This window comes from Myiozetetes cayanensis, unplaced genomic scaffold (assembly GCF_022539395.1).
Source record: "Myiozetetes cayanensis isolate MyiCay16 unplaced genomic scaffold, myiCay2020 scf5-8, whole genome shotgun sequence".
NCBI classification, from domain to species: Eukaryota; Metazoa; Chordata; class Aves; order Passeriformes; family Tyrannidae; genus Myiozetetes; species Myiozetetes cayanensis.
This window is the reverse complement of record NW_026087742.1, coordinates 114,566,877-114,592,175: the sequence shown is the minus strand read 5'-3', so window position 1 is coordinate 114,592,175 and position 25,299 is coordinate 114,566,877. Positions and strand designations below refer to the sequence as shown.

The 25,299-nt window shown below is 46.6% G+C and overlaps 1 protein-coding gene across 2 annotated transcripts in view; it reads right to left on the bottom strand.

Annotated features, from left to right (window-relative positions):
* Nucleotides 1–18,047: 18,047 nt before the first annotated feature.
* KCNJ6 (potassium inwardly rectifying channel subfamily J member 6) overlaps nt 18,048–25,299 on the bottom strand; it is a 151,735-nt gene continuing 144,483 nt past the window's right edge. For both annotated transcript variants that reach the window (XM_050332854.1, XM_050332855.1), the window contains one exon: nt 18,048–19,335. In XM_050332854.1, the coding sequence (XP_050188811.1) occupies nt 19,010–19,335 (326 nt within the window). In that variant the 3' untranslated portion in view covers nt 18,048–19,009. The remainder of the gene's footprint in view (nt 19,336–25,299) is intronic.

Genomic DNA, 25,299 nt, shown 5'->3' with positions numbered 1-25,299 from the left:
AGGGTGAGGAAAAAAGGGGAAAAAAAAAAAAAAAAGGTAAAAGCTGCGTGAAAAACTCGGGGAAAAAAGACCAAGGTGAATCCCTCTGTTGCCCATCCCAGATGCCCGGTGTTGCCCATCCTCTCTTACAGAAGCAGTGATCTACCTCTGCCAGTAAAGCCCTTGGAAAAGTTAATTTAGCAGCAAATGGTCAATTCCATGCGGCCAAAGTCGTTTGTTTGAGGGTTTTTGTTTTCTTTTTTTTTGCTTTGTTTGTTTTTTTTGGTTTTTTTTGGTTTTTTTCCGTGATAAAAAGGTGGAATTTTTTACACTCGCAGTGGCAACGCAGCAGCCGACTCACCGTGTGAACGGGAACGAACCCTTGGGATGCTCTTTTTTTTTGGGTTTTGTTTTTAATCGTGGTTTCCTTGATCAGCCGATTTTTGTATCGACACATCGACCCTGTGGATGAAAAAAATGGGGGTTTATTTTTATTTTTCTCCTTTTTTTTTTTTTTTTTTTTTTTTCCTTTTTGGTTTTTTTTTCCAAGCTCAGTAATTGGGAGAAGTTTACAGGATTCAGAAGGCTGTCACCTTTAGAACCAGGAACGCTGAGTTTAGCAATATATATATATATATAAAAAAAAAAAGGAATCCAGTACTTACTGCTGTCTAGGAATTAATTATAAGGGTGATATCAAACCTGGGGTAACATTTCGTGAGCGCCTTTAGCGAGCGCCAAAAAAGACAAAAAAAAACCCATCCAAAAAATCAAAGCAGTTCAAAGAAATAATTATTATAATAATAATAATCTCCATCGAGAAGAAATCATTAAAAAAACCAAAACAAAACACACACACACACAAAAAATAATCCAGTGCTTCTGCATACTGTGTTATGTTACAGTCCAGTTTTGTGTGCTTTACTACACAGTTTGGTTACAGGACTTCTGTGCATTGTAAACATAAACAGCATGGAAAAGGTTAAATACCTGTGTTCAGATTGTAAGATCTAGTCCGGACTTGCTGTGTATATTGTAACGTTAAATGAAAAGACAAGCCCTTTGTATTATAGTCATGCAGTCTTATGTATGATAAACAGTTGAATAATTTGTCCTCAGACTCTTTACTGTGCTTTTTAAAAAAAAAAAAACAAACAAACGAGAAAGAACAAAAAAAAAAGTTTAAAAAAAAAAAAGTAATTTAAGAAAAAAACCAAAACAACAAAAGTGTAACCAATTAGTAAATCTTCCTATGCAATTAACCTGCTCCAAGCCGTGGTATGGTAGGTATGATTACACTATAATCTGTAAATATCGGGTACATCGACACAGACTTTAAAGAGATGGAAGTAAAGGTTGGAGGCCTGACAGCTAATGTGGAGTCTGTGATTGAACCAGTGAGCTCTGCAGGTGGGTGGGCTGTGTGAACGCAGCTCTGCTCCGTCTCTCGTGGGCTCTGCCTGCAGTTTGAGTTCTTTCTCTGCTGCTCTCTTAGTCTGGGTGTTCCTGCAGCTCCTGCCACTCCAGACAAGCTGATTTTACTAGCCGGGAGTGACCCTGGAATGGAATGTTGGGACTGTTGTGTCGTTATCCCCAGAGTCCAGTCCGGTTGTTCCCACATCTCTTGGGTGCAGTGGGATGCAGATTTGCTCCAGATCTGATTTTCCTTTAGATCCTTCCAAGGGTGAGGGTTCTTCCGTGTCTCTGGAGTGGTGCAGGTAGTTGGTTTTCCATGCTCTTGGTCCTCCTTGAGTTCTGGGACTGTTCACTTCCATCAGACAAATAACAACTCTGGTTTGAAACTATTTCACTTTATCCACGTCAAACCGTGTTAATTAATGACCTCTGTAGATGGAGTTCCTTAAAACCTCTTAATTGTAAAGCTTTGATGGCTCTTTCGAAACTCCAGATGTTTTAAAACCCGTTCTAAAGTGTGGAATTGCTGGATCCAGCCCCTGGGAATGGTGTCAGTCCTGCTGGGTGCGGGACATGCAGGTCCATCCTCGAACCTCTCAGTTGACATCGTGGCTTGTTCTGTTTATACCTCCAAGGATTGCATTTTTTAAACCTTTCAGCCTCAGTTATTTGCATTAAAAGATTGTAAATTTAGATGATTATCCATCATGATTCCTCAGTCCTTTGGGAACTGCTGCTCTCCCAGGATTTGGGCTCCCATCCTGTAAGTATAACGGGGAATAATGGAGGGGACTGGTTTGCACAAGGGTTGTGTTCACCTCTAGGTGTGATTTCTCTCCACTGTTTTCATTAAACCATCAATGTTCTTGCATTTAATTCTTGATACCTGGAGAAAAACACCTGGGAATGTTGATCCTGTGCTGAAGAATTCCTGTTGGAAGCCATCAGGACCATCCTTTGAAAGGAAGGAGTGAGTGAAAACTCCGAGCTGGGGACACAGAAGGTGCCCCGTTGGTTTCCAGAACAAACACAGCTCAGTGAGGTCGTTGTGTGGAACTTCTGGGGAGCTTGGAAGTGTCTTTCTGGTCAAAATGCCACACGTGAGTGGCTACAGAGTGGAGTGACTGCAGAGTGTTCATCTCCTGACTTTTGGGTGATTTATTGTACTGTTTTTGTAACTTTAATTCTCTCAGGGGGGACCTTCTGGCTCTGGAGTCCCTGCCAGGAGGGGGGAGCCGGGGGGGGTCGGGCTCTGCTCCCAGGGAACAGGGACAGGAGGAGAGGGAACGGCCTCCAGCTGTGCCAGGGGAGGCTCAGGTTGGCCAGGAGGAGGAATTTGTTGCTGGCAAGGGTGGTGAGGCCTTGGCAGGGGCTGCCCAGGGAGGTTTGGAGTGCCCAGCCCTGGAGGTGTCCAAGGCAGGCCTGGCCGTGGCACTCAGTGCTCTGGGCTGGGGGACAAGGTGGGGATGGGGCACAGGGTGCATTCCATGGGCTGGGAGGGCTTTTCCAACCTCAGGGATCCTGGGATATTTCTCTTAGAACGATGCACATTAAAAGAGCACAAGATCTGTCCAGCAAAGAAAGGCACTTCACCAAAGGGCAGTTTTCTGTTCCCTGTCCCTGGTTTTGGGGGGTCCTTCAGATGCCACCTGACGTTGGAAAGTTGTGATTGGTATTTATGTTTTCCTTACTGGTTGAGATGCTTTGATTTTATTCCAGCAATTCTCAGTATGATCTGCCCAGACCTGAGAGGGTTTGTAGTTTCTGTTAATTGTATTTTATGGTCGATGTTGCAGAACATCACAGAGTTCAGTCACACCCTGGGGGTGCTCACCTGGAGGAGAGAAGGCTCCAGGGAGACCTGAGAGCCCCTTCCAGAGCCTACAGGGGCTCCAGGAGAGCTGGAGAGGGACTGGGGACAAGGGATGGAGGGACAGGACAAGGAGGAATGGCTTTGAACTGGAAGAGAGTAGGGTTAGATGGGATATGGGGAAGGGATCCTTCCCTGTGAGGGTGAGGAGAGGCTGGGATAGAATTCCCAGAGAAGCTGTGGCTGCCCCTGGATCCCTGGAAGTGTCCAAGGCCAGGTTGGAGCACCCTGTGCTGGTGGAAGGTGTCCCTGCCCATGGCAGGGGGTGGCACTGGATGACCTTTAAGGTCCCTTCCAACCCAAACCATCCTGTGATTCCATGTTTTTCTGCTCTCCTCTGCTGCACATTCCAGAGTCCTGGAAGACAGTTCTCCTGGTGTCTTGATGTGTGTGTTGGTAACACCACATTTTCTAGAACAGCTCCTTTTACAGATCAAATTTGTGGCTGTAAACAAAGAAAGTGCAAAAAATGGTTGGAAATTTTGCTTCCTTCCTCATTTTACAATATGGAATGGTTTTAGAGGCTGTGCCATTTCCTCTTGGATGCATCAGCCCTTTGGGCTCTTCCACTTGCTGGTGCAGCCTCCTGGCAGAGTCTGTCATGAAAACTTTCTGGGAATACAATATTTTGCCAGTGAAGCAATGGATGAGCACTTTGATTCCTTCCAGAAAATCGGAGTACAAAGGATTGCTTTATTTTTTTAAGCCATGTTTGCATTGCTGTTGGAGCTGTGCACGTACCAACATTTGGATTCAAAGCCTCTACTTGTTAAAGGGGTTTGAAAGTTGGTGTGTTTGAGGTAGGACAATGGTCTAAACATGTTTGCAGTGTGTTTTCCCATGGAGTTTCCTGCTCAGAGCCAGTTCTTGCTGCTGAAGGCACTGGGATGGGTGGCAGGAGTTTGGGATTTGGGAGATGAATTTGAACTGGGAGCTTTCTTCTTTTCTGGCTTTCCTACTTCCTACTGTGTGTATATAGAGGAATGGGGCTTAATTTTCAAGGTAATCCATGGGTTGGTCCCGACTGGCACAGGTTGCACTGAGGGTTTTGGCTGCTCCTGGATCCCTGGAAGTGTCCAAGGTCAGGTTGGATGTGTCTTGGAGCAACCTGGGTTGGTGGAAGGTGTCCCTGCCCACATCAGGAGGTTGGAACTGGATGATCTTTAAGGTCCCTTCCAACCCAAACCATTCCATGATTCCGTGAGAAAAGGGTTAAAAACTTTCCCTCTCAAATCCAGTGCTGTGGGATCACCAGAGGTGAGGCCTGCTGGGCTTATGAATCTCTTGCAAAATCACATTTATTTGAACAATTTCTTAAAACTTCAGGTTTTATGGCCCATTCCTTATGGTCCTGAGTAATAAAAGCAGTAGCATTCCTGAGGAAACAGAAACTAAAAACCAAATCCACCTCCTGTGGGTCTCCCCTTGAGAAGGGAGAGGGAAGGAGCTGGATTTGATGGATGTTGATTGTCAGAGCGAGTGAGTGGAAAATGACCTGTGGAAAAACAGATGCAGAGTTGGTTTGTTCTAAAGAAACCAGCTGAAGAAACCTCCAGCAGAAACCTCTCTGCTCCAGGGGCTTCTCCAGGATGTCTCTTCCCCCCATCCCAGCTGAAGGTGCCTTTCCCACTCCCTGTTGTGTTTCAAAGAGTCTCTTTTCCTTCACATTTTCCTGCCAAGCAGCTCCTTTGGGATTCCAGGACTCCTTCCCAGCATCAAATGCCCACAGTTGGGAGAGTGAGATAATTCTGAGACTGCAAGGATGAGGAGGAGGATGGAAAAAAGGCTTCTCCTGAAGGAGCACGTGGAGCCAAACTGCAGTTTCAATGCAACAAACCCTTTTCCAATTTGTATTTGAAGGAAACTCCCAGTTTGGAGACCTTTGGAGTCAAGAATAAGCTGAGGGAATTGAACCAGGGAATCCTAGAATCTCCTGAGTTGGGAGGCACCCACCAGGATCATCCCAGTCCCTGCCCAGGACACCCCAACACTCCCCCCTGTCCCTCAGAGCGTTGTCCAAACGCTCCTGGAGCTCTGGCAGCCTTGGGGCCGTGCCCATTCCTGGGGAATTGAATTCCCAAACCCACCTCAGTGACCTGGGAGGACAAATCTAGGAATCTGAGGAGAAAAGTCTCATCCAGTGATCCTGGAAAATCAGAGATGTCACGGAGTTCCCTCATGGGAACAGTGAGAGTTTTGTCTGAAGAAAAAGTCCAACACTGTAACTTTGGTTGAAACAATTTTAATGCACTTTTCATTTGCTTTTCAGTTGAAACTTTATTTCATTTCCCTCTTGAGGAACAAGAACATTTCAAGTCCTTTTCTCCCCACTCCCAAATTCCCATCCTTTCCTCCTGCTTCTCCCTCCCTTTCCCTGCTTCCCACACTGTCCTTCTCCCCCTTCCTACACTTTTCACATTTTACTTTTTTCTCCTCTTTCCATTTTGATTTGTTTTCCTCTTCCCATCTTTCAGCTTTTATTTTTTTCTCCCCTTTTCTTTTTTCCCCTTCTTTTCCCATGTCTCTTTTCCCTGCCTTTCCCTGCTTTCCTCTGTTGCTTTCCCAGTTTCCTTTCCCAGTTTCCCAGTTTCCTTTCCCAGTTCCCTTCCCTTCCCTTCCCTTCCCTTCCCTTCCCTTCCCTTCCCTTCCCTTCCCTCCCCTTCCCTTCCCTCTTGCTTTGCTTCTTTCAATTTTTTTTCTCCTCAATCCCATTCTTACTAAATTTTAAATTTGTTTTAATTTATTTTTATTTATCTATATTTACTTTTGCTGTCCCTTTGGCAGCTCTTCCTTCTTTCCCTCTTGACCACTTTTTTTTTTCTCCTCATCTTTTCTTTGTTTTCACTCCAGACAAGGATGGAACTGAAAATCGAATTTCTGCTTAGGTAACTTTGTCATCTATTCAAACCCCCCTTTCTTTATTCCAATTTCTTCTGCTGTGATCCAGAGTAATTTTCTGTCCTTGCAAGTGCTGGAAATCCAGACTTTTCTCCTTTTCCTGTGACTTTTCTCACCTGAAACACCTGTTTGTGCCCCAGGTGTGTCCTCAGTGCTGGTGACTGGGAATGAATTCCTGACTGGAACCCAACATATTCCCGTGGTGGGGAGATAAAGGCCAAAATAAATTGCCTGGGAATAGAAAAAAAATGCCCTGGGAACAGCGCAGGGAGCACAGGGAGCTGCTGGAGAGAGCCCAGAGGAGGCACCAAGAGGATCCCAGGGCTGGAGCAGCTCTGCTGGGAGGAAAGGCTGGCACAGCTGGGATTGTTCAGCTGGACAAGAGAAGCTTTGGGGGGACCTGAGTGTGGCCTTGCAGGGCCTGAAGGAGCTCCAGGAAAGATGGAGAGAGACTATTTCCAAGGGCTGGAGGGACAGGACAAGAGGAATGGCTTCAAACTTAAGTTTAGATGGGATATTGGGAAGGAATTGCTGGCTGGGAGGGTGGGCAGGCCCTGGCACAGGTTGCCCAGAGAAGCTGTGGCTGCCCCTGGATTCCTGGAAGTGTCCAAGGCCAGGTTGGACAGGGCTTGGAGCACCCTGGGCTGGTGGAAGATTGTGTCGGTCTTGTGTCTTTTTGGTTGTGTTTGAATAATTTCTCTTAGGGGCACGAATGTACAGAGTGAATAAGGCAAGAGAGGATATTTTTGCTGAATGGACTCAGAGGACAAGGCCTGGGTAGTTTGTGACTTGCCTCAAGTCAAAGGGACAAAGCAAAATGTTGAGAAGACCCTGCTGGAGGAACGAGAGGGCAAAAACCCAGCAGTGCTGGGCTTGTTGTGCATCAGCAGCAAAGAAACCTCTCAAGGCTGAGTTGCACAGCTTGGGAAAGCTCAAAGGATGTTTTGGTGCTCATCAGGGAATTTAAAAAGCCATTTGCTGCAGTGCAGGGTGGGATCTGGGCTGTTTCTGGGGGCAGAAAGTTCTAACTGGGGGTGTGACGCCTCAGACCAGAACTCAGGGAGGGGAGGACACACAGGACAAGTGCAGAGGCTGCAACTATCGACTGTCAACACCGAAATAACCAGAGGGAGTTTGAGGTGAGGGATCTGAAGGATGGGCAGCTATTAATAATAATGAGACACTGAAAAAAATCCCACAGCTGGTGATGGGGGAAACCTGAGAACGTCAGGCTGTTGAGGGGGGAATCAGTAAAAATAGCAAGGTATGTTTGCAGGGGATGTTTCTCAGTCGTGGCAGGGGAGTAATGGGATATAAAATGCCGGGTTCTGGAGCTGCTGCATCGGCAAGTTGGATTTCTGGAGCAAACCAGACCCACAGCAGAGGCAAAAACCTTCCAGAAACAGCTGAGGTGCCGGATCAGGTGACTGCAGAGGGAGATCCAGCACGGACAGCAGGAGCACTTGGCCACGTCACTCAAAGGCTGGAACGTGACAGCAAGAGAGCAGAGTGGGTACAGCTCAGGGAAAGGGAAGGATTTCAGCTGGACAAAAAAGGGGGAAAGAAGTGAAAAGCCTCGTGAAATCCATCCATTCTCGTGTAGTTGTGATTTCTGATGGGTAAAACCCCGTTATTTTCCAGTCATTGGGGATGTGGAGGGAAAACAAAGCGGTGCAGGCTCAGTGGAAAAGGCAACAGGGGTTTTTCTGTGGAGTGCACACTGAAGGAAGGGCTGTGTGGCTGATACCTCCCTCTTCTCTTCCCAGTGAGAGTTAAAGAAACCCGTTTGCATGAGCTGAGCCTCTCTGACCTGACTTGCACTCTAGAGGAGAAATGCGGATTTAAAAAAAAAAAATAAAAAAAAATAAAAATCTTTCTTTCAGCATTAACATAGAAATACAGGATGTCAGGGGGGTGGTGGAGTCACCATCTCTGGGAGCGATCCAGAGGCATCTGGATGTGGCCCTTGGGGACGTGGATCAGGGGTGATTGTGGTGATGGGACTGGATGATCCTGGGGGGGTCTCTCCCATCTCTGGGGTTCTGTGTGACGATGGTCGATTGTAACCAGTGACAACACAGAACAATCCCAAGTGTTCTTGAGAAATTCAAAGCAAAGCATCCATTTTCATCGATCAGGACGAGACCAAAACCAAAAAATCCCCCTGTGAAATGAGCTTTTCACAGAAATGTTCCTCCTGTTTCCTCCTGCTCACCGAGAACCAGCAGAGCCCTTCCTGAACCAACAAGATTTGGGTTTTTATTGCTCCAAATGAAGCAAATTCTCCCAGGATTCCCCCAGCCAGCTCTGCTGGTGGCTCCTGGCCATTGCATGCCCATCTCCCTCCCTGGCTGGTCCCTGGGGTGGGGCAGCAGGCTGAGGGGGACGCTGGAATTAGGCTGGAAAGGGGCACACCCTGCTGAGGGGAATTCAGGGCTGTGTCTCTCCCAACCCCACAGGGGTTTCAGACCATCCCACAGCGTGCTGAGCAGCTCCTGTAACATTCACTGGCTAATTTGGGAGAGCTATTTGTGCACCCCCCTGACCTTCAAACTCAGCTCTGCTCCTGTGCCCCAAAGGCCACGGTTCCCAAATCCCACAGAGCAAATTACGGAATGAAAACCTTGGTGAAAATGTTCCTTACTTGGCCCTTTTGCAGAAGTTTTCTAGTGTGATGTAAAATTCAGCATGAAGGGAGTAATAATCTATTGGCATAATATAAAACTCTCTCTGAGTGCTCCCAGTTCTTTAAAACCAGCAGGGGACTGAAGAACAGAAAATGCTGTTTCTCCTCTTCTCTGTTTCTGTAACAAAATAAATCTGAGAGCCTGCTTTTCAGTTATTTACCAGCTTAGGGAAAAAATATGTATTATAATATATATAATATATGTATTAACTCAGGTGTGGGAGTTGGGGTGTGGTTTACTGACTCATATTCCCAGGACTGAGGTTTTGTTGGTACAAGGAATTTGCTCAAATCCTTACCTACTTTTTGTGATTTTTATATAAAAAAAACCCCACAAACAACTGAGTTTCAATGCAGTCTTCAATCTAAATATTCAGTTTAGAGGGGATATGATGCTATGGAGCAGTTTGACCTCCACTCCTGTGTCATATGGAATCAAAGAATCCCAGAATGGTTTGGGTTGGAAGGGACATTAAAGATGATCCAGTTCCCACCCCTGCCACGGGCAGGGACACCTTCCACCAGCCCAGGTTGCTCCAAGCCCCATCCAACCTGGCCTTGGACACTTCCAGGCATGGAAAGGCAACATGAGTTAAATATTTGCAGTTGAAGAAAGTGGTTGTCACCTCTCTGAGGTTGGTTTTGGTCAATCCCACGGTCCATGTTTTGCTATGGCTGTCACAGTTCACGCTCCACAACCTCTGGGCTCTCCACTCCAGGCTATTCATTTTTAAAATAATATTTAAACCACTTTAAATCTCTCTGTCCTTGACTGGTGTGGATGTTCAGCTTGGCAGCTCCAGCTTTGCCTCTGACCCACCTTTGCCTTGCCCCACAAACCTGGGGAGCTCAGACCGAGTTCAATCTGTGGCCTGGCAGTTCTCACTCCTTACCTCAGGCAAGCACTTGGCTATTTCATAAATAAATAATTAGCATATATAATAAATAAACAACATGTTCAGTACTTGCAAAAAAAGGTAAAAAAGCAGCCAGAACTTTGGGGAGCAGAAGAAACAGCTTGTGGAAAGGTAAAGGGACCTTTCCTTTTGCTCTCTTCCTTTGCTTTTGTTCTCCCTTCCTTTGCTTTTGCTCTCCCTCCCTTCCCTTGCCCCCTCAAAGGGCTTCTGTTTCTGATCTCTCAGGCTCATTTTTGTTCTGTCTCCATCCTTTCCCCTCCCAACTGTGTGGGTTTTGTGACATTTGAGCACAGCACGAAGCTCTCCCCTGTCTTCCTCCTCCTGTTCATCCCTCAGCTGGCAGGGAGTGCCGGTGGCAATCACTGTGCTCTTCCTCCCTCCCTTCTGTCCCTTGTCCCAGGCTCTCCCTTGGGCACAAACACCCTCACAGGGATGTGAGGAGCTTCCTCTGCAAGGAAATCTTGGAATGATGCTCCGTGTTGGGGCCTTTGAACCACCAAGCTGCTCGAATTCTCCCTCCCTCTGGGTTTCTTCGGCGGGGTCTCCTGAAAATCATCTCCCTGGAGCTGCTCCTTCAGCTTTTCTTGCAGGGGTTTTCTCCCAGCCCCTCCAGAAGGTGCTGTGGGAGTTTATTTGGTCTCTTCAATCCCTTCTCTTCTCCCTGTCTGTCCCCATTTCTGTCCTTTGACAATAAATCAGCAGCCACGTGTGAAAAAACCCCCAATTTCTCTCTCTCTGCTCCAGCCCTGCCTTGCCTGTTCCCATGGATCAACTCAGATTTAGGGCCTAAAAATTTAAATGGAACTTACATTTTAAAGCAAATTTCTGTATTATAAACATAAGTGTAAATTATCAAACCTCACCTTTTCTTCCCTCTGTTCCTCCTTTGCACTGGACAATAACTCTCCCTAAATAATAACACAGCAGTTGGATGTAGAGAGCTGATTTTCCTCCTCACAGCTTCTGTTTTTTGGGGGCTGTTTGGTCCACATAATCCCATGTTTATCCACCTTACCAATAAAGCTGCATTGCTGCCTTTTCTCTTTGTATTCCTCTGTCATCTCCAGCTTTTACAGCCGAGTGTTGTCTCCTGATTATCCAAATTAACCAATGGCATCATTTGGAGGGGATTTGTTTGATTGCACAGAGTCAGCTCGTGGCAGTTAACTCGAGATTGAAATGGCTTTGATTCCACCCAGTTTATTCCACTCCAGATAATGATCAATCAAGAGTTAATTCTCTTCCATATAACCCAAGAAGAAATACTGAAGCTCTTACTACAACAGTGCTGGAAGGCTGAGCTTTCACAGGGATCTCACCAATTTAGGAGCCCAAAACCCACTGAATAAGTATCTTCCCACTTCAATGTTATGCTTAATAATATTATCTTAATATTAAGATAGTCTTAAAACTTTTAAACATTTTAAACACTGGAGTTTGTAACAATAATCTGGAAACAATAAGGATGGAAAAAGTCCTTTTTTAACCCTGCAATGGAGTTCTTTTCACCGTGATTTTTATGGTAGGTCCCCTCAGAAATTTTCCTTTTTGGCCCCAAATTTGATCTCTTTTCCCTGTTTTCTGAATATCTCCTCAGAGATTGCAACAGCCTGCCTGGTAATTTGTAACCTGATGGGTAGAACCTGCCAGGGGAGGAAGGAGCTGTGGCTGGAGCTTCTGCACCTCCCCATTTCAGATGGTCTGAGATTAAAAACGTCAATCTGAGTCAGATACAGCAGGAAGTTGAGCCTACACTTCCTAAATCCCAGGTGGATCCTCGACATTTTGGTCCAAACCCTTTTCAAGTCCATTTTTTGTTTGTGTGTGTGTGTGAAAATGTGCAGGATGTCATATTAGGAATAGTTTAATTTTAGTGATTAAAGTGATCAAAGTCATGGCAATGATTGACTCATGTGGTAAAGCTGAGCTTAATGGCAGATTTTTTTCACTGATCAGATATCCCCAAGGGTGTATTTAATTAAAAAAAAAAATTAATACCTATTAAATTTTACAGTAGGAAAACTGACTTCAATTTGATGGCCTGAATTTGTTCATTGTCTTCAAACCTGAGCAGAAATGTTGGTTTTTTTAACCTATTTCAAGGAAGTCTCCAGATGAACAAAGCATTTTGTGCTGATACCATAACGTTCATTACTTTATTTTGAAGAAATGTGAAGGAAAAAAAAAAAAAGAAACCCCTGTGAATAATGGAATATTCCATTCTGGCTTTTAAGTGACGTGATTTCATTTTTTGTGACGCGATTTAATTTTGTCTCTGAAGCAATTCACTGTATTGACCCTGTTCTAATGATCAGCACTAACCCACAGATTGCTCAATGATTAATAATCAAAGACCTAAAACCCAGGATTTCTTCACAGAGCCAGAAACCCTCTTGAAAAAAGCCATATTTTCAGGGCCATGAAGATTTTTGCAAATCAACCAGAGCGTTGACACACTAAAAAAAAAAAAAAAAAAAAAGGAAAAGGAATTTATTTAAATTTATGAAATAAAGCCACACTTTTCTCTGCTATTTTTATTTTCAGGAATGTTTTTCTCTGTTGTTTTCTATTCCTGGTTTTGTTCTGCTGTTTCTTCTCCGGGAGGAGAAGGTCCATTTTGGATTTGAAGGTTTCTCCCTCCTTCTTTTGATGGTGGCAGAAGAAATTTGGGGGCTTGGAGGCCAAATGGTTTTTGTGCATTGAGAGTTTTACCCCTTTTCTTTGGAACTCAGTGGGTCCCAAAGCAATGCCCCCTCTCGTTTCACCAGGGGGAAAAAAAGTTCTCCACGGGGTTGAAATCATGAATTCTCTCCCCTGTTTCTTCTCATCTTTCAGATTTTATGGTGAGGATTTGATCACTCACCTTGTTTATAGAATAGTTTTGGTCATGCTTTACTTTATTGTATTAATTAAAGCAATTAATGCGTGTCAAAGAAATGACACTTGCACATAAAGAGTAAAAAGTGGGCAGTAGAATGGAGTTTGGAAGTCTTGATTCCAGTGGCCCTGCCCTTTGTCCAAGAATTTAGTTGGAAACTGAAAAAATCTGTGGGCTTTGCACTTGATCCTCCTTTCCAGGGATCTTTTTTTATCTGCTATGAACCATCCCTGGAAGTGTCCAAGGCCAGGTTGGATGGGGTTTGGAGCACCCTGGGCTGGTGGAAGGTGTCCCTGCCCATGGCAGGGGGTTGGAACTGGAGGATTTTTAAGGTCCCTTCCAACCCAAACCATTCTGGGATTCTGTGATTATTTTACCTTTTTATTAGAAGTGTCTCATGTTGGTTTTCCATGTTTTAAGCCCTTATTTCTTTAAGCACTTATTAGGAGTGAGGACTTCTGTTTTCCCTGCTCTGGTGCCTTCCATTTATCCAGGACTTTGGCATGTGTGGGGTGCAGATGGGATTTGGGGGAGGTGGAGGCCTCTCCTGACTCCATCACCTCCTGGGGAGCCCAAAAGGAGGAGCAAGAGGCAGCACGAGGTTCTCCCACCCTGTCAGCTCGGCAGATGGCCTGCACAGAAGCGCCTCCTGATTCCTGCTGAGCTTGGGGAGGGCTGGGACATGTTCAGCAGTTCTGAGCAGAGATCTGGGAGCTCCTGCATCCCACCCATCCACACCAGAACGGTGCCGTGGAAACCGAGTCACTTCTGTCACCGTCCGAGAGTCGTTCAAGTGACTTCAGAAGTGTAACAGTCGGGGTTCCCCACTCCCAGTCTGAGAGGTGTTTTCAGATTAGAGAATTCTCATTAGGATAGGGATTGGGAGGAATTGGATTAGGAAGAATTTGGGACACTGTGAGGGGAGGTGTCCAGGGACAGGAGTGTGAGGATTCACTCTGGAGCGCTCAACACTCCCTTCCCGAGCTGGGGGGAGTCCAGAGGACTCCAGTCCAACATGTGGAGGAAAATGTGGTGGGGTAACACTTCTCCACCAGTTCTTCCAGTTGAAACTTCCCAGAAAAGTTAGTGCAAGTGATTTTCCTACAGTCATTTGAGGGGAAAGCAGCTCTGTGGCTTTGGAAGAGTGGCTGACAGAGACTGCAAGCTGGGAGCAGGATGGTGCTGTAGCTTCCAGAGCTTCATGAGCTTCACTTTCCTTGGGTTTTGACTGTGAATTTGGAGCTGCTGCCTTTGATTTAATTAAAAAAAAAAAAAAAAAAGAGGAAAAAAAGTAGGGAGGGCTCTCCCCCTCTGGGAAAAACCACTCCCAGCAGTTGGTGTGATTTAAAACTTCTGAGTCTTTATTCTGTGTGAATGACACGTGAGCTGGGGAGAAAGAGGAAAGAACTGTGGCTTGTAGCTGTGAACTTGCTGAGAATAGAAAACAGATTTCACACTTGAGTTGAAATGGGGAGATATTTGAGGCTCTTCAGAGCTCTATCTTTGGATGTGACGTCCGTGTGCTCCCTGCGTGGAGCACCAGGATCCTGGCAGCAAATGGGACCATGGCAAGTGGTAAAACAAGAACAGCTTTACACTGAAGTTGCCACTGGATTATAATTTCTGGAAATCCAGAGGATCTAAAAAAAAAAAAAAAAAAAAGTGGGAGAAATAAACTTGAGCTAAATCCATGAAATGAATCCCGAATGTCAGCGCCGCCTTTCCCTTTCAAAACACCAAATCCTGGAAGTTCAAAATTCCCTCAGGAAATGATCAGTAAATAGCAGCTTTCAGATCTTGTCTTTAAGGGTTATTTCCAGCACAAAGCCCAGATTTATGCCTGGTCTCCGTGTTTCCAAACAACTTGTTTACGAGCTGAAGGAACGAGAGTGGAAGAGAAGCCAACTTATTGTGCTGTTAGGTCTGATTTGTGGCCCAAAAAGTGTCTGTGTGTTGAAATGTGGCTGTGAAGGAGGCTGATGCCCTCAAAAAGAGGATATTTAGGTGGGCAGAGAGTACAACAGTAGTAAAAACTTGGTGTTTCACAGCCAGAAGCTCTGCTGGGGGCTGCTCAGGGATGTCCCACCCGAGGTGCCCGACCCTCCCATTGCTGCACGGACAAGTTGTTTGCAGTGTTGAGCCTCCAATTCACATCCACATCGAGGAACTGGAGGAGCCCAGGGAATGAGGAATTGTCCATTCTTCCTTTGAGAACCCCAAGGATTTAATGTAGTGGTAGAATTACAGAATCACAGCATCCTGGGGTGGTTGGAAGGCACCTTAAAATCATCTCGTTCCAGCCCTTCTGCCGTGGGCAGGGACACCTTCCACCAGAAGGTTTCTTAGGGCTTTTTTGAGAATTCAGGAGCCCAGCCAGCCCTTGGAATTGGTGCTGGGGATCTGCTGGTGCTCTCACAGCGGGGTTGATTCCTTTGGAGCAGTGGGACAAGGCTTGGACCCTCCCTGGGCTGAAGGGAGCAGTGGATCCAATCCTTCCCTCTCCTCAACAGCCCCACATTGTGCAGCTGAGCTAAACGGGAACTTCTGGAAACAGAACAGGGATTTCTTCCCTGCTTTGGAAAGTCCTGAGTAGCCCCTGTGACTCCAACAGAGGAACCCAGACTTAAAACCAACGACTTGAACTCCAAACCATCTGCCAGTGTCCTGGTGTTCATCCCACCCAGTTTGGCCACTGCTGGGGGGCCCTCTCAGAAGTTTGGATTTATTGGGATGGCTCTCATGGCTTTGGGGTTTTAGGGCAAAGCTCTAGATCATAACAGCTATTTACACCCGAGGGAACATCTGCATTTTGGGATGTTTGTTCAGAAAGGATCTCTGAGATTTCTTTTAGTGGTGGTAGGAGGGGATTTATTGCTCAATAACAGGCCCGAGGGTGGATGATTTGCTGAAGGAATTTGTGTTGCTCCACTGAAAGCAGTAGGCCTGTGTCTGCTATTAATACCTGGAAGAAGGCTTGGTTTGGAAACTTGGGTGGGGGAAAAAATAATAGTGTGTTATTAAATAAAAAAAGAAAAAGGGAAAAATAAAAGTGAGAAGGAGTCAGAGAGGACTGTGCAGCTCTGGGCATTCAGTTTATAAAAAGCACCTCTGCACCAGCAGGAATTGGAAGCTGCAGGAGGTCACTGAGAGCTCACATTCACCTCTGGAAATTCTTTTGCTCCTGGAAATCACAAGATATTCTGTGAAAAAAGTCATCAAAACGTAACAGTGAATGATACAGAGGTGTAATGGGTCTTGATTAATTAGGTGGTCAGTTAAGATGTTACATTCATGTTCCTCAAATGTGATTTGCCAAAAATATTCCCATAGGGAATTGGGCTTCCATAGGATGCTGTTTAGGACTGAGGGCTGAAGTTCCCAGGTTAAACCATTTCCTGCCAATGAAAACACCACTAGGCAAATACGGCTTGAAAATCCATTGTTAATTAACAGCATTCAATTCTTAATTGTCTTTTTACCAATTCAGTTGAAATCATTGACACAAAATACATTGTTAAACTGCTTAATCAATCATTGTAGAAAAATAGAGGTGTTTGATAGGGACATTCTAGTACAAAGTTTCCTTGAAGCTTCCCCGTTGAAAGCTTTGGAGGCTTCTATTTGTAATTTTTTTTTGTTTGTTTGGTTGGTTTTTTTAAAGCTTATGTTACAAAAAATGAGAGTTCATAAACTTTACAGTCCGTACTACATTGATACCAAAGACAATAAAATACAGGAGAGGGGGAGAGAGAGAGAGAGAGAAAAAGAGACAAAACACACAACATTTTAAGCTTGAAGTGCCCTATTCACAAAAATACAGCTCACACATGCGCATGCCCCGGTGGCCGAAAGTTTGGGTTTGTTTGTGGGGTTTTTTTGTGCTAAAAGGACACCAAAAAAAAAAAAAAAAGAAAAAAAAAAGGAAAAAAAAAAAGGTTTAAAGAGAAAAAAAAAAAAAAAGTAGGTTTCTCCGGAGGGGAATTCACTTTGCTTTCAGCTCATGCAGCTCCCCCTGGGGCTGACACGGGTCGGGAGGGGCTCCTCTGCTTCTCCATCCCCAAAACCCTCGGTGGGAGCCTCGTGGGTGGGTTGTGATGGACGGATTGGAGCACTCGGCATCTGCTGGGGCAGGAGGATGAGCCTGGGGAGGTTTTGTCCCTCCCGGGGTTTAATCGTGAGGAACCTTCCCCGAGTGGGCACACACAAATCAGACAAATCAGCCCCCAAAATCCCACCCCGCTCCTCGCGTCCTGCTGCTTTGGGGAAGCCTTTTAGGGGCAGATGTTCGGAGATGAAAATTAAAACTCGTCTTTTCGTCCAGCCTGATCTGCCGGTCCCTGCAGCGTGACCCTTCCCTTCTTCCCATCCCCGCACCCTGCCCTGCCCTCCCCGGTGGGACGGGAATTCTCCAAGCTCCGAAGGTTGAAAAAGGGGCAGCTGTACCGGCGAAGAAAAATAATAATAATAATATAATAAAAATAAAAAAAAAAGCAAAATAGTCGTGAATTTAATGTGAAAGCTATATCACAGTGCAAATTTTCCACCTGCCCACCGAGTTTCTCCTGAGGTTATATATATATATATATATACATATTTATTCATTTATTTATTTATTTTGAGTTATTTTCTCCTTTGTTTTAAAGTAAATGTTTCTGTACAAAAAAAAAAAAACAAAACAAAAAAAAGCTTCAGATTCTTTTCAGCGCGTTCGTTCCTCCCGGAGCAGGCAGGTATAAAAAAAAGAAGAAAAAAAGCCACCAAAAACCAGAATTAAGGCTGCAGCTCCTTCTCCTTCGCCGGCAGACACGCAGTTCTCGGTGGGGCCGAGCTCCCCATCACCACGGGGGTGATGCTGCGTAAGCGATGCAAGCTCTCTCCGCCCCCGATGGTTTTAAAGTCGCTGAGGTGGAATGTACAGGATTTACAGTGATTTACAACTGCCTAAGAAGGTGGAAAACTCGTCGGGACAACCCCTCTCCCGAGCACGGGCGGCGGGATCCGTAGCGTTTAGCTGGGACGACCCTGTTGTCCCTGGAACACCCGTGGCTCTGCCGTCCAAAAAAAAAAAAATATATATATATATAAATGACAAATTTCGTTGATTTTGGCTTCACATGAAATGCAGCTGTTTGTTTCCCAGCCGAGTAGCTAAAATCTGATTCAGTTTTCGATGGCTTGTGCTGTTTCGTGCAGCAAAAACTGCTCGAAATCCCGCGGTTTTGGGCGGGGAGGAGGGAGGAGTTTCCCTGGGTATTGCACAGAAAGGGTGAGACCTCTACATGAGACACGCTCGCTGTACGAGGAGTACACAGGAAATTCTGGTTTGCCACAGCCTAAATTTTAGGTTGAACTGCCCTCTCCCCTCCACCCCCCCCCCAAAAAAAAAAAAAAAAAAGAGTAACCAGGAGCCAGTTTTGCCTTATTTGTAAACATTTTCACAGTATATCAGGAGTTCTGTTGGGCTTTGTCTCCCCTGCCCTCTCCCAGACTTATGGCTTTTTAGAGTGAGCGAAAGGATCTGTTTGGCAAACAGTGAGGTTCTCTAAACAGCTGCCAGTCTGGCACACTGAAGAAAATGTCATGCACTAGAAGAGTCTTATGGGGGAGGTGAAGAGGGGGGGGAGAAGGGGGAAAAAAAAAAAAAATTATCAATATTACACTCCAAATATTTGAAGAGAAATTCCTACTCGATGGGGAGTTGGTATTTTGCATCCCGGTGTTTCCAGGAGCCTTGTTTCTAAGCCTACGTTTGATTACAACGTCTGTGTGTACATTATTTAGAAGTTCTTTACTACAGTACTTTTGTACATGCGGCGTTTATTACTAAATGTAAAGAGAAAGTAGTTACATAAGGCGTATGTACAGTGTTTTGTTGGATTGCAGGGCCCTCTGCTCACCTTCCCCCTTAAAGCTGCAGGGCCCATTTCACAGAGGTTTGTCCCCCAGCTTGTGAAACTGTCCTGAAATACATAAAAACCAGAGTCAAGGTCCTCTTGGGCGAATTAGTCTTTCCTTTTCCATCCCTTGTTTGTGTTTCTGTTGTGTTTGGGCGTTGGTTTCTTTTTCGTGGTGAATAAACCTGGAGGTCTTGACCCCGGGGAGGTGAAACCAGCAGTCATTGCCAGGGTGGGGATGGAGATTCCAGCATTCCCAGCGGGTTCTGCAGCTTCACCCCACGCCTTGGAGTCTGTGCATCTCCGGAGCTGGAACCGGGCAGGTAGATTATTTCGCATCTTGAGTATTTATTTTCCAGGAACTGAGAATCATCGGAAGGAAAACCAAGAATTAAAGGCAGGAAGAAACCTGGAGGAGCCAAGAGGGAGAAGACCAAGGAGGTGGCGTGGCCTTTTGTGCCTCTGTTGCCCCTACACTTTGGACTCGTTCTCCAAGTTGGCCACGTCGCCGTTTCTTTCGTTTTGGTCTTCCTGATTCTTCTCCTCCTCCTCGGTTTCCAGCTCGGCGTGCTGGTCCAGCTTGCTGGAAACAGACCACGTGAGGGGCAGTTCTGCTCGGCTGGCCATCTCTGCCAGCTCTTTGGCACTGTAAACTGGGGTGTTGGTCTCGTAGGTTTCGTGAAAGCTGTTGTAGTCGACCTCGTAAAAGCCGTCCTCCAGCGTGAGGACGGGGGTGAAGCGATAACCCCAGAGGATCTCGCTCGTGATGTACGAGCTCCGGGCTTGGCAGGTCATCCCTGGAACAGAGAAGGAACAAGTGCTGTAATAAGGACCAAATCTTTAATGATTTAATTATTTTTTTTTTTTTTTTTCATCTAAGAAGAGAAATGTATGAAGGAAGTGCCAGAAAAGAAGTCGGATTTGACATCGAGCTTAGAAAACAGTTTTAGAGGTAAACTTCTCTGACTCCATTTCCTTCTGTGCACCTGCATAACAACAGCAAAGATTAACATTTCTATATCCAGTGCAGTCTTTCTCCCTGTATTTCACCAACTCACCTGCTGAGGAGTCTCTCAGGAGGTTTACCAAGGGTGTCTGTGCCATCCTCTGGGCCCCACCACCGCCAGGCTCAGCCTTTACCCAGACTAACAGGAATTCACACAGCAGCTTTTCTCTGCTGGAACCCACCCCTGAGCCTGTGATCCCAAAACTTGGCTCCTCTAAAGGCAGGAGTCACTTTTTCATCTGCAATGATTTGAGGGTTGGGCTGGTGGCCAACGCACAAACTCATCAGCAAATTCCTGAAGGACGTGTGATGGTGGCTGATGCTGAGCTGGGATAACTGGGACTGATTTCTTTGCCACATTCCCTTCACAGCTCTGCTGAACTTCACTCTACAGGGCAAAAAAAATGCTGTGTTTTGTTCAGAGGCAGCTCTTCCAAGCTCAGTGCAGCACCCAGAGTGTCCTCTGGGTGAAGAAACACCTCAGCATGGCAGGGACCTGTGACCTGGAGAGCCTGCTTTGTCTCAGACCAACAGCTTGGAGGAGCACTACACTAAAATATTAATGCTCAGGAGTGGAAGGGAAAACCCAGCCCAGCAGGAAAAATATCAGGAGAAATGAATCTGAGAGGCAAAACCACGATGCCAACAAGATAGGAGTACATGGAGGGAATGTGATGATTTTCTTTTGATTATTGCACATTATCAGCTGTGTATGACTAAGCAAACTTCAGCTGAACTGTGTTTATTGAATACCAAGTAAATAAAGTAACTTAACCTGCCACACTTCATTTATTTTGAAGACAATCATAAGCAATTAAACAAAAATGTTTAATTTAGAGAGGACAAATGGCAGACTTTGGAAATGCCCATTTTCTCTCTGCACTGGTGGCGTCATGTAAAGTCACATGGATGGGCTTGTGAGGAGCCAACACTGGGATTTTAATGTCCCCAATGTTTTCCAGGGTTGTGCAAACTGCTCCAGGTAATTCTGCCCTCAGTCTTGCTCTCATATCTTGCTTCTGAGGGGATCCCTGACTGACTGTTGTGGGAAAGCTGCTGCACTGGGCCCAGCAAAACCACCCCTGTCCTCCTGCTGTGCTACCTGCTCCTAATTTCTCCTTCTCAATGTCTGACAGAAATATTTAAGTCTTCAGGTTTCTCTTCGCTCTACAGGACATTTCAGTTCTCAAGCAATGCACAAATGGAAACTCCAAGATCTTACCATTTTTCTTTTCCCTTCACGGGTGGGAAGGGTGGAAGGACAACAAACCCTGTGACAAAATCGCCTCTTGTGGGATGTCCCGTGTGATTTGTAGTCTAAAGGATGCTTTTTCCCCACAAAATGATGGAGGGAGAGGAATGTGGTAGCTCAAAGAGTTGCCCTTGGGTGACAACAACCCCCTGCAGCTCCAGGATGGGACAGAGGGGCTGGAAAGGATCGGGAAAGGCCCTGGGGGTGCTGTGACAGTGGCTGGACATGAGTCCAGCTGTGCCCAGGGGGCAAGAGGCCAATGGCACCTGGATCAGGAATAGTGTGGGCACAGCCCAGGGCAGGGATTGTCCCCTGTGCTGGCACTGCTGAGGGACCCCCAGGGCTGTGTCCAGTTCTGGAACCTCCTGGAAGAGACACTGAGGGGCTGGAGCGTGTGCAGGGAAGGGAAGGGAGCTGGGAAGGGGCTGGAGCAGCAGGAGGGGCTGAGGGAGCTGGGGGGGCTCAGCCTGGAGAAAAGGAGGCTCAGGGGGACCTTCTGGCTCTGCAATCCCTGCCAGGAGGGGGGAGCCGGGGGGGGTCGGGCTCTGCTCCCAGGGAACAGGGACAGGAGGAGAGGGAACGGCCTCCAGCTGTGCCAGGGCAGGCTCAGGTTGGCCAGGAGGAGGAATTTGTTGCTGGCAAGGGTGGTCAGGCCTTGGCAGGGGCTGCCCAGGGAGGTTTGGAGTGCCCAGCCCTGGAGGTGTCCAAGGCAGGCCTGGCCGTGGCACTCAGTGCTCTGGGCTGGGGGACAGGGTGGGGATGGGGCACAGGGGGATCCATGGGCTGGGAGGGCTTTGCCAACCTAAATGATTCCATGGTTCTGTGAAGCCAGGGCAGTGGGCAGATGATCCCGCTGGGCTGGGATGCCACTTGCTCCCTGTACATCCCAGGGTGGTGGCTCTGAGGGTCCCCACATCCAGCAGGGTGGGATGGCAGCAGCAGGATCAGGCTGTGGTGCCGGGGCTTGTTCTCCAACCACTCCCCTCACTGCAAACTGCATTTTAGTTGGGCTGATGGGACCTCTGGGGTTTGCCCTTAACTGCTGTCTCACTCTTTTAGACTCCAGGCATTTTTAATGAGCAGCAGTGAGGGGTTTTTATGATGTTTAATGTTCAGTTGGTTGGTTTTAACCAGCAGCAGAAGAGTCACCACTTCTCCGTGGAAGACACACACCAGGGTGGATCCTGTTCCCATCACTCCCCATGCCCCCATTCCTGGGTCAGAACTCTGCAGTGTGAGTGGAAAGCTGAGTTTTGGTCCTTGTTACATCAGAGGAGGCGAACTTAAATTCTGGGGATATTTTTTTTTTTTTTTTTGAGGCAGCCAAGCTACCTCAGCAACGCTTTTATTGCTTGGCTTTCAAAAGGGAACCAAAAAAGGTCCTGCTGCCAGTGCTGGGATTAGCTCCTTGTATCTGATATCAGCAGTGAGTTACTGCTTTTATTTTGAGGTTCTGGTTTGTTCATCCTGTCTGCTGCTTGTGTCTTACAGGGTTTGATGTGGTGACCCAGAGTGACTTGAGGCACTTCCTCACAGTGCACTTAATTCAAGATTTCGAGGCAGGTTACACGACCATATGTTGTGCCCTGCACTCTCACCACTCAGTATTTCCCTTTGTGATGGGAGCCATCAAAAAACAAAGTGCTTTAAAAGGCTCAGGGGAAAAAAGGGGGCCTCAGAATCAAAGTATCAAAGACATGTTTGGGCTGAAATACAGTGATTTTTCAACTCTAGGTCAGCCTACTGCATAGTAGTAGTGACAGCCTCTTTCAGTTTACTCAAGGCAAACTTTTTCACAACAATTTCTTTCCAAATTCCACTTCTGTAATAGAAAAGGGGGCTCTAAATGAAATGAGGGGCACAGGAATTATGGCCCACATCTCTCTGGCAGCCACAGTGTGAAGTGATTTTGAGGTTCAGCAGTTTCCTGCTGGCACTTTGCAGAACAGGCTTTCTGCTGCACTAAACTGTGTGGGGTATCCCCTAAAAATGACCTGTTTTCAGTCAGTACATGGGAATTTTACTTCACAGTTCAGCCTGGAGTAAGAACTCAGCAAGCAAAGGACTCAAGGGTGCACAGAGAACAGTGGTGTCCCCATTTCTGGGGTGACTGGAGCTTCACTCGTCTACAACATCAGTCCAAAATTTGTTCTGGGGTCTCCAGCTGGAAATCAAAACTTCCATGTCCATGTGTGGTGCTTCTGTTTCATTGCTCTCTCCCTGCCTGTGTTCATACCAGCCTTTGCTGAGTTATCACTGAGCAGGTTTTGATCTACTTGGTCAGGAGTTTCATTTCTGCCATAAGAACCTTTCAAAACCAAAACCAGACGTGCAGGAAGGTTGATTAACCTGCTGAGGTTAATTCCTGCAGCCTCTGTGAGCTCGTGATGGAGCTGCTCTGCTGCAGGAATTATGAGGAAAGGGAGAGGGGCTGACCTGTGGTGTCAGAGCTGAGTTTTGCACCTTGCCCAGGGCAAGGGTGGGAAGGTTGGAGAATTTTATTTGATCCCTGTGTTCACAGAATCATGGAATGGTTTGAGTTGGAAGGGGTTTTAAGCATCATCCAGTTCCAACCCCCTGCCATGGGCAGGGACACCTTCCACCAGCCCAGGGTGCTCCAAGCCTCATCCAGCCTGGCCTTGGACACTTCCAGGGATCCAGGGGCAGCCACAGCTTCTCTGGGCAACCTGTGCCAGGGCCTGCCCACCCTCCCAGGGAAGAATTCCTTCCTAATATCCCACCTAACCCTTTCCCCCTTTATCATAAAGCCATTTCCCCCTTGTCCTCTCATTCTTGTGGAAAGTCCCTCTCCAAAACAGTCCAGTGACAGGAATATTGAGGCAATCAGACAAAGATGTGCCCCTTGTCTCTGAAACTCCAACCTGGCTGCTCATAAAAAGCTGCAGTGGCTTTCCAGGTTCGTGTCCCAGCACTGCTCCCGTGTTCCTGAGGGCTCACCCAGCAGCCTGTGTGAGCCTCTGCCCCGGGGTGACCTTTCCCTCTCAAATAAATTGGCTGGGAGGTTTTTGCCACTCTGCTATTTTTAGACCTTAAGGAGAGCAAGAAAGCAGTGTGTGCTCCCACAAACCGAGCAGGAGGCTGGGAGTCAAGAACCCCTGACTGATACATCAGTTCTCCTACAAGACACCGGGTGGGCTTTTGGCAAATTACCCAGCTTTGGTGGCTCTGGGTTCCTGGTGTCCCACCAGGGACGTGCTGAGGTGTAAAAGGAGTAGAATTTTGCTGTCAGATCCGTGCTAAACAGTTCTCCCTGGTGTGAAAACTGGGAGTGTTTTCGAGTGTGCCTCGAAAGAAAGGACAGAGATTTAGAAGAGAATTTCCACGGTGCCACCAAGTCTGGTGGCAGAAAAAGCATTCCATGGGAAGTTAATTGGTTCTCTTTGATCAAGCTAAAAAGAAGAAAGCAAAAAAATAAAAAGGCAAAACAATCATGTTGTACCCTTAATTCAGTGGGTTTTTCTTTTCTTTTTTTTAAGCCCAAAGCACAGAATCACAGAATGGTTTGAGTTGGAAGGGGCCTTAAAGTTCATCTCATTCCAATGCCCTGCCATGGGCAGGGACACCTTCCACCAGCCCAGGGTGCTCCAAGTCCTGTCCAACCTGGCCTTGGACACTTCCAAGGATCCAGGGGCAGCCACAGCTTCTCTGGGCAACCTGTGCCAGGGCCTGCCCACCCTCACAGTACAGAATTTCCTCCCAGTATCCCATCTAACCCTGTTCCATGTCAACTTGAAGTCTTGGCACTCCAGGCCCTCATGAAAAGTCCCTATTCAGGTGACACGGCTGTAAAATGTTGCAAATACCTTGTTCTGATAAGATATTTTCCCTCTCCTTTTTTGCATTTAGGGACAGCTGACAAGAAATCAGTGGTATTTTCAGCTTCTTTGGGTAAACACCTCCTATTTATATATATAAATATATATGTGTATATATATATATATATGTCTTCCCATTCAGAGCCAGCAAAGAGGAATTCCCAGAGGTTCTGATGACTTGGTTCAGAACACACCTGGAAACTGGATGTTCATCTCACCCTGAGCAGTGTCTAAAACCCCAGAAAGAATTAAAACCTTGTGCACAGGTGCCTGTGAGCATTTTACTGTGCCTTTGCTCCAGCTTGTGTGAGGATGTGAGTGTGGAACCCTCACGTCGTGGGCTGTGGGAGGGGAAGGCAGTGGGGACAGATGTCTTTTATTCTTCTAAGAATATGAGGAATTAACTTTCACTGGGGTTTGTTTGTTTGCTTTTTCCGTTTTTAACGTTAAACTGGGAAGCCAATCAGTATATTTGAAATTTTACAGCTCACACCATCTGGGAGTTCTGCCCAGAGGTCTCTGTGGCAGCTCCTGCCTTTGTCTCCCAGCTGGTGACGGGACCAGGGAGCGGCTCCAGAGCAGGAAATCCGAGTTTTTTCATGGAATGAGTGGGCTGGAGCAGCTGTCCTGAGCACCACCACCAGTAATAAAATCACACCTCCGTGGG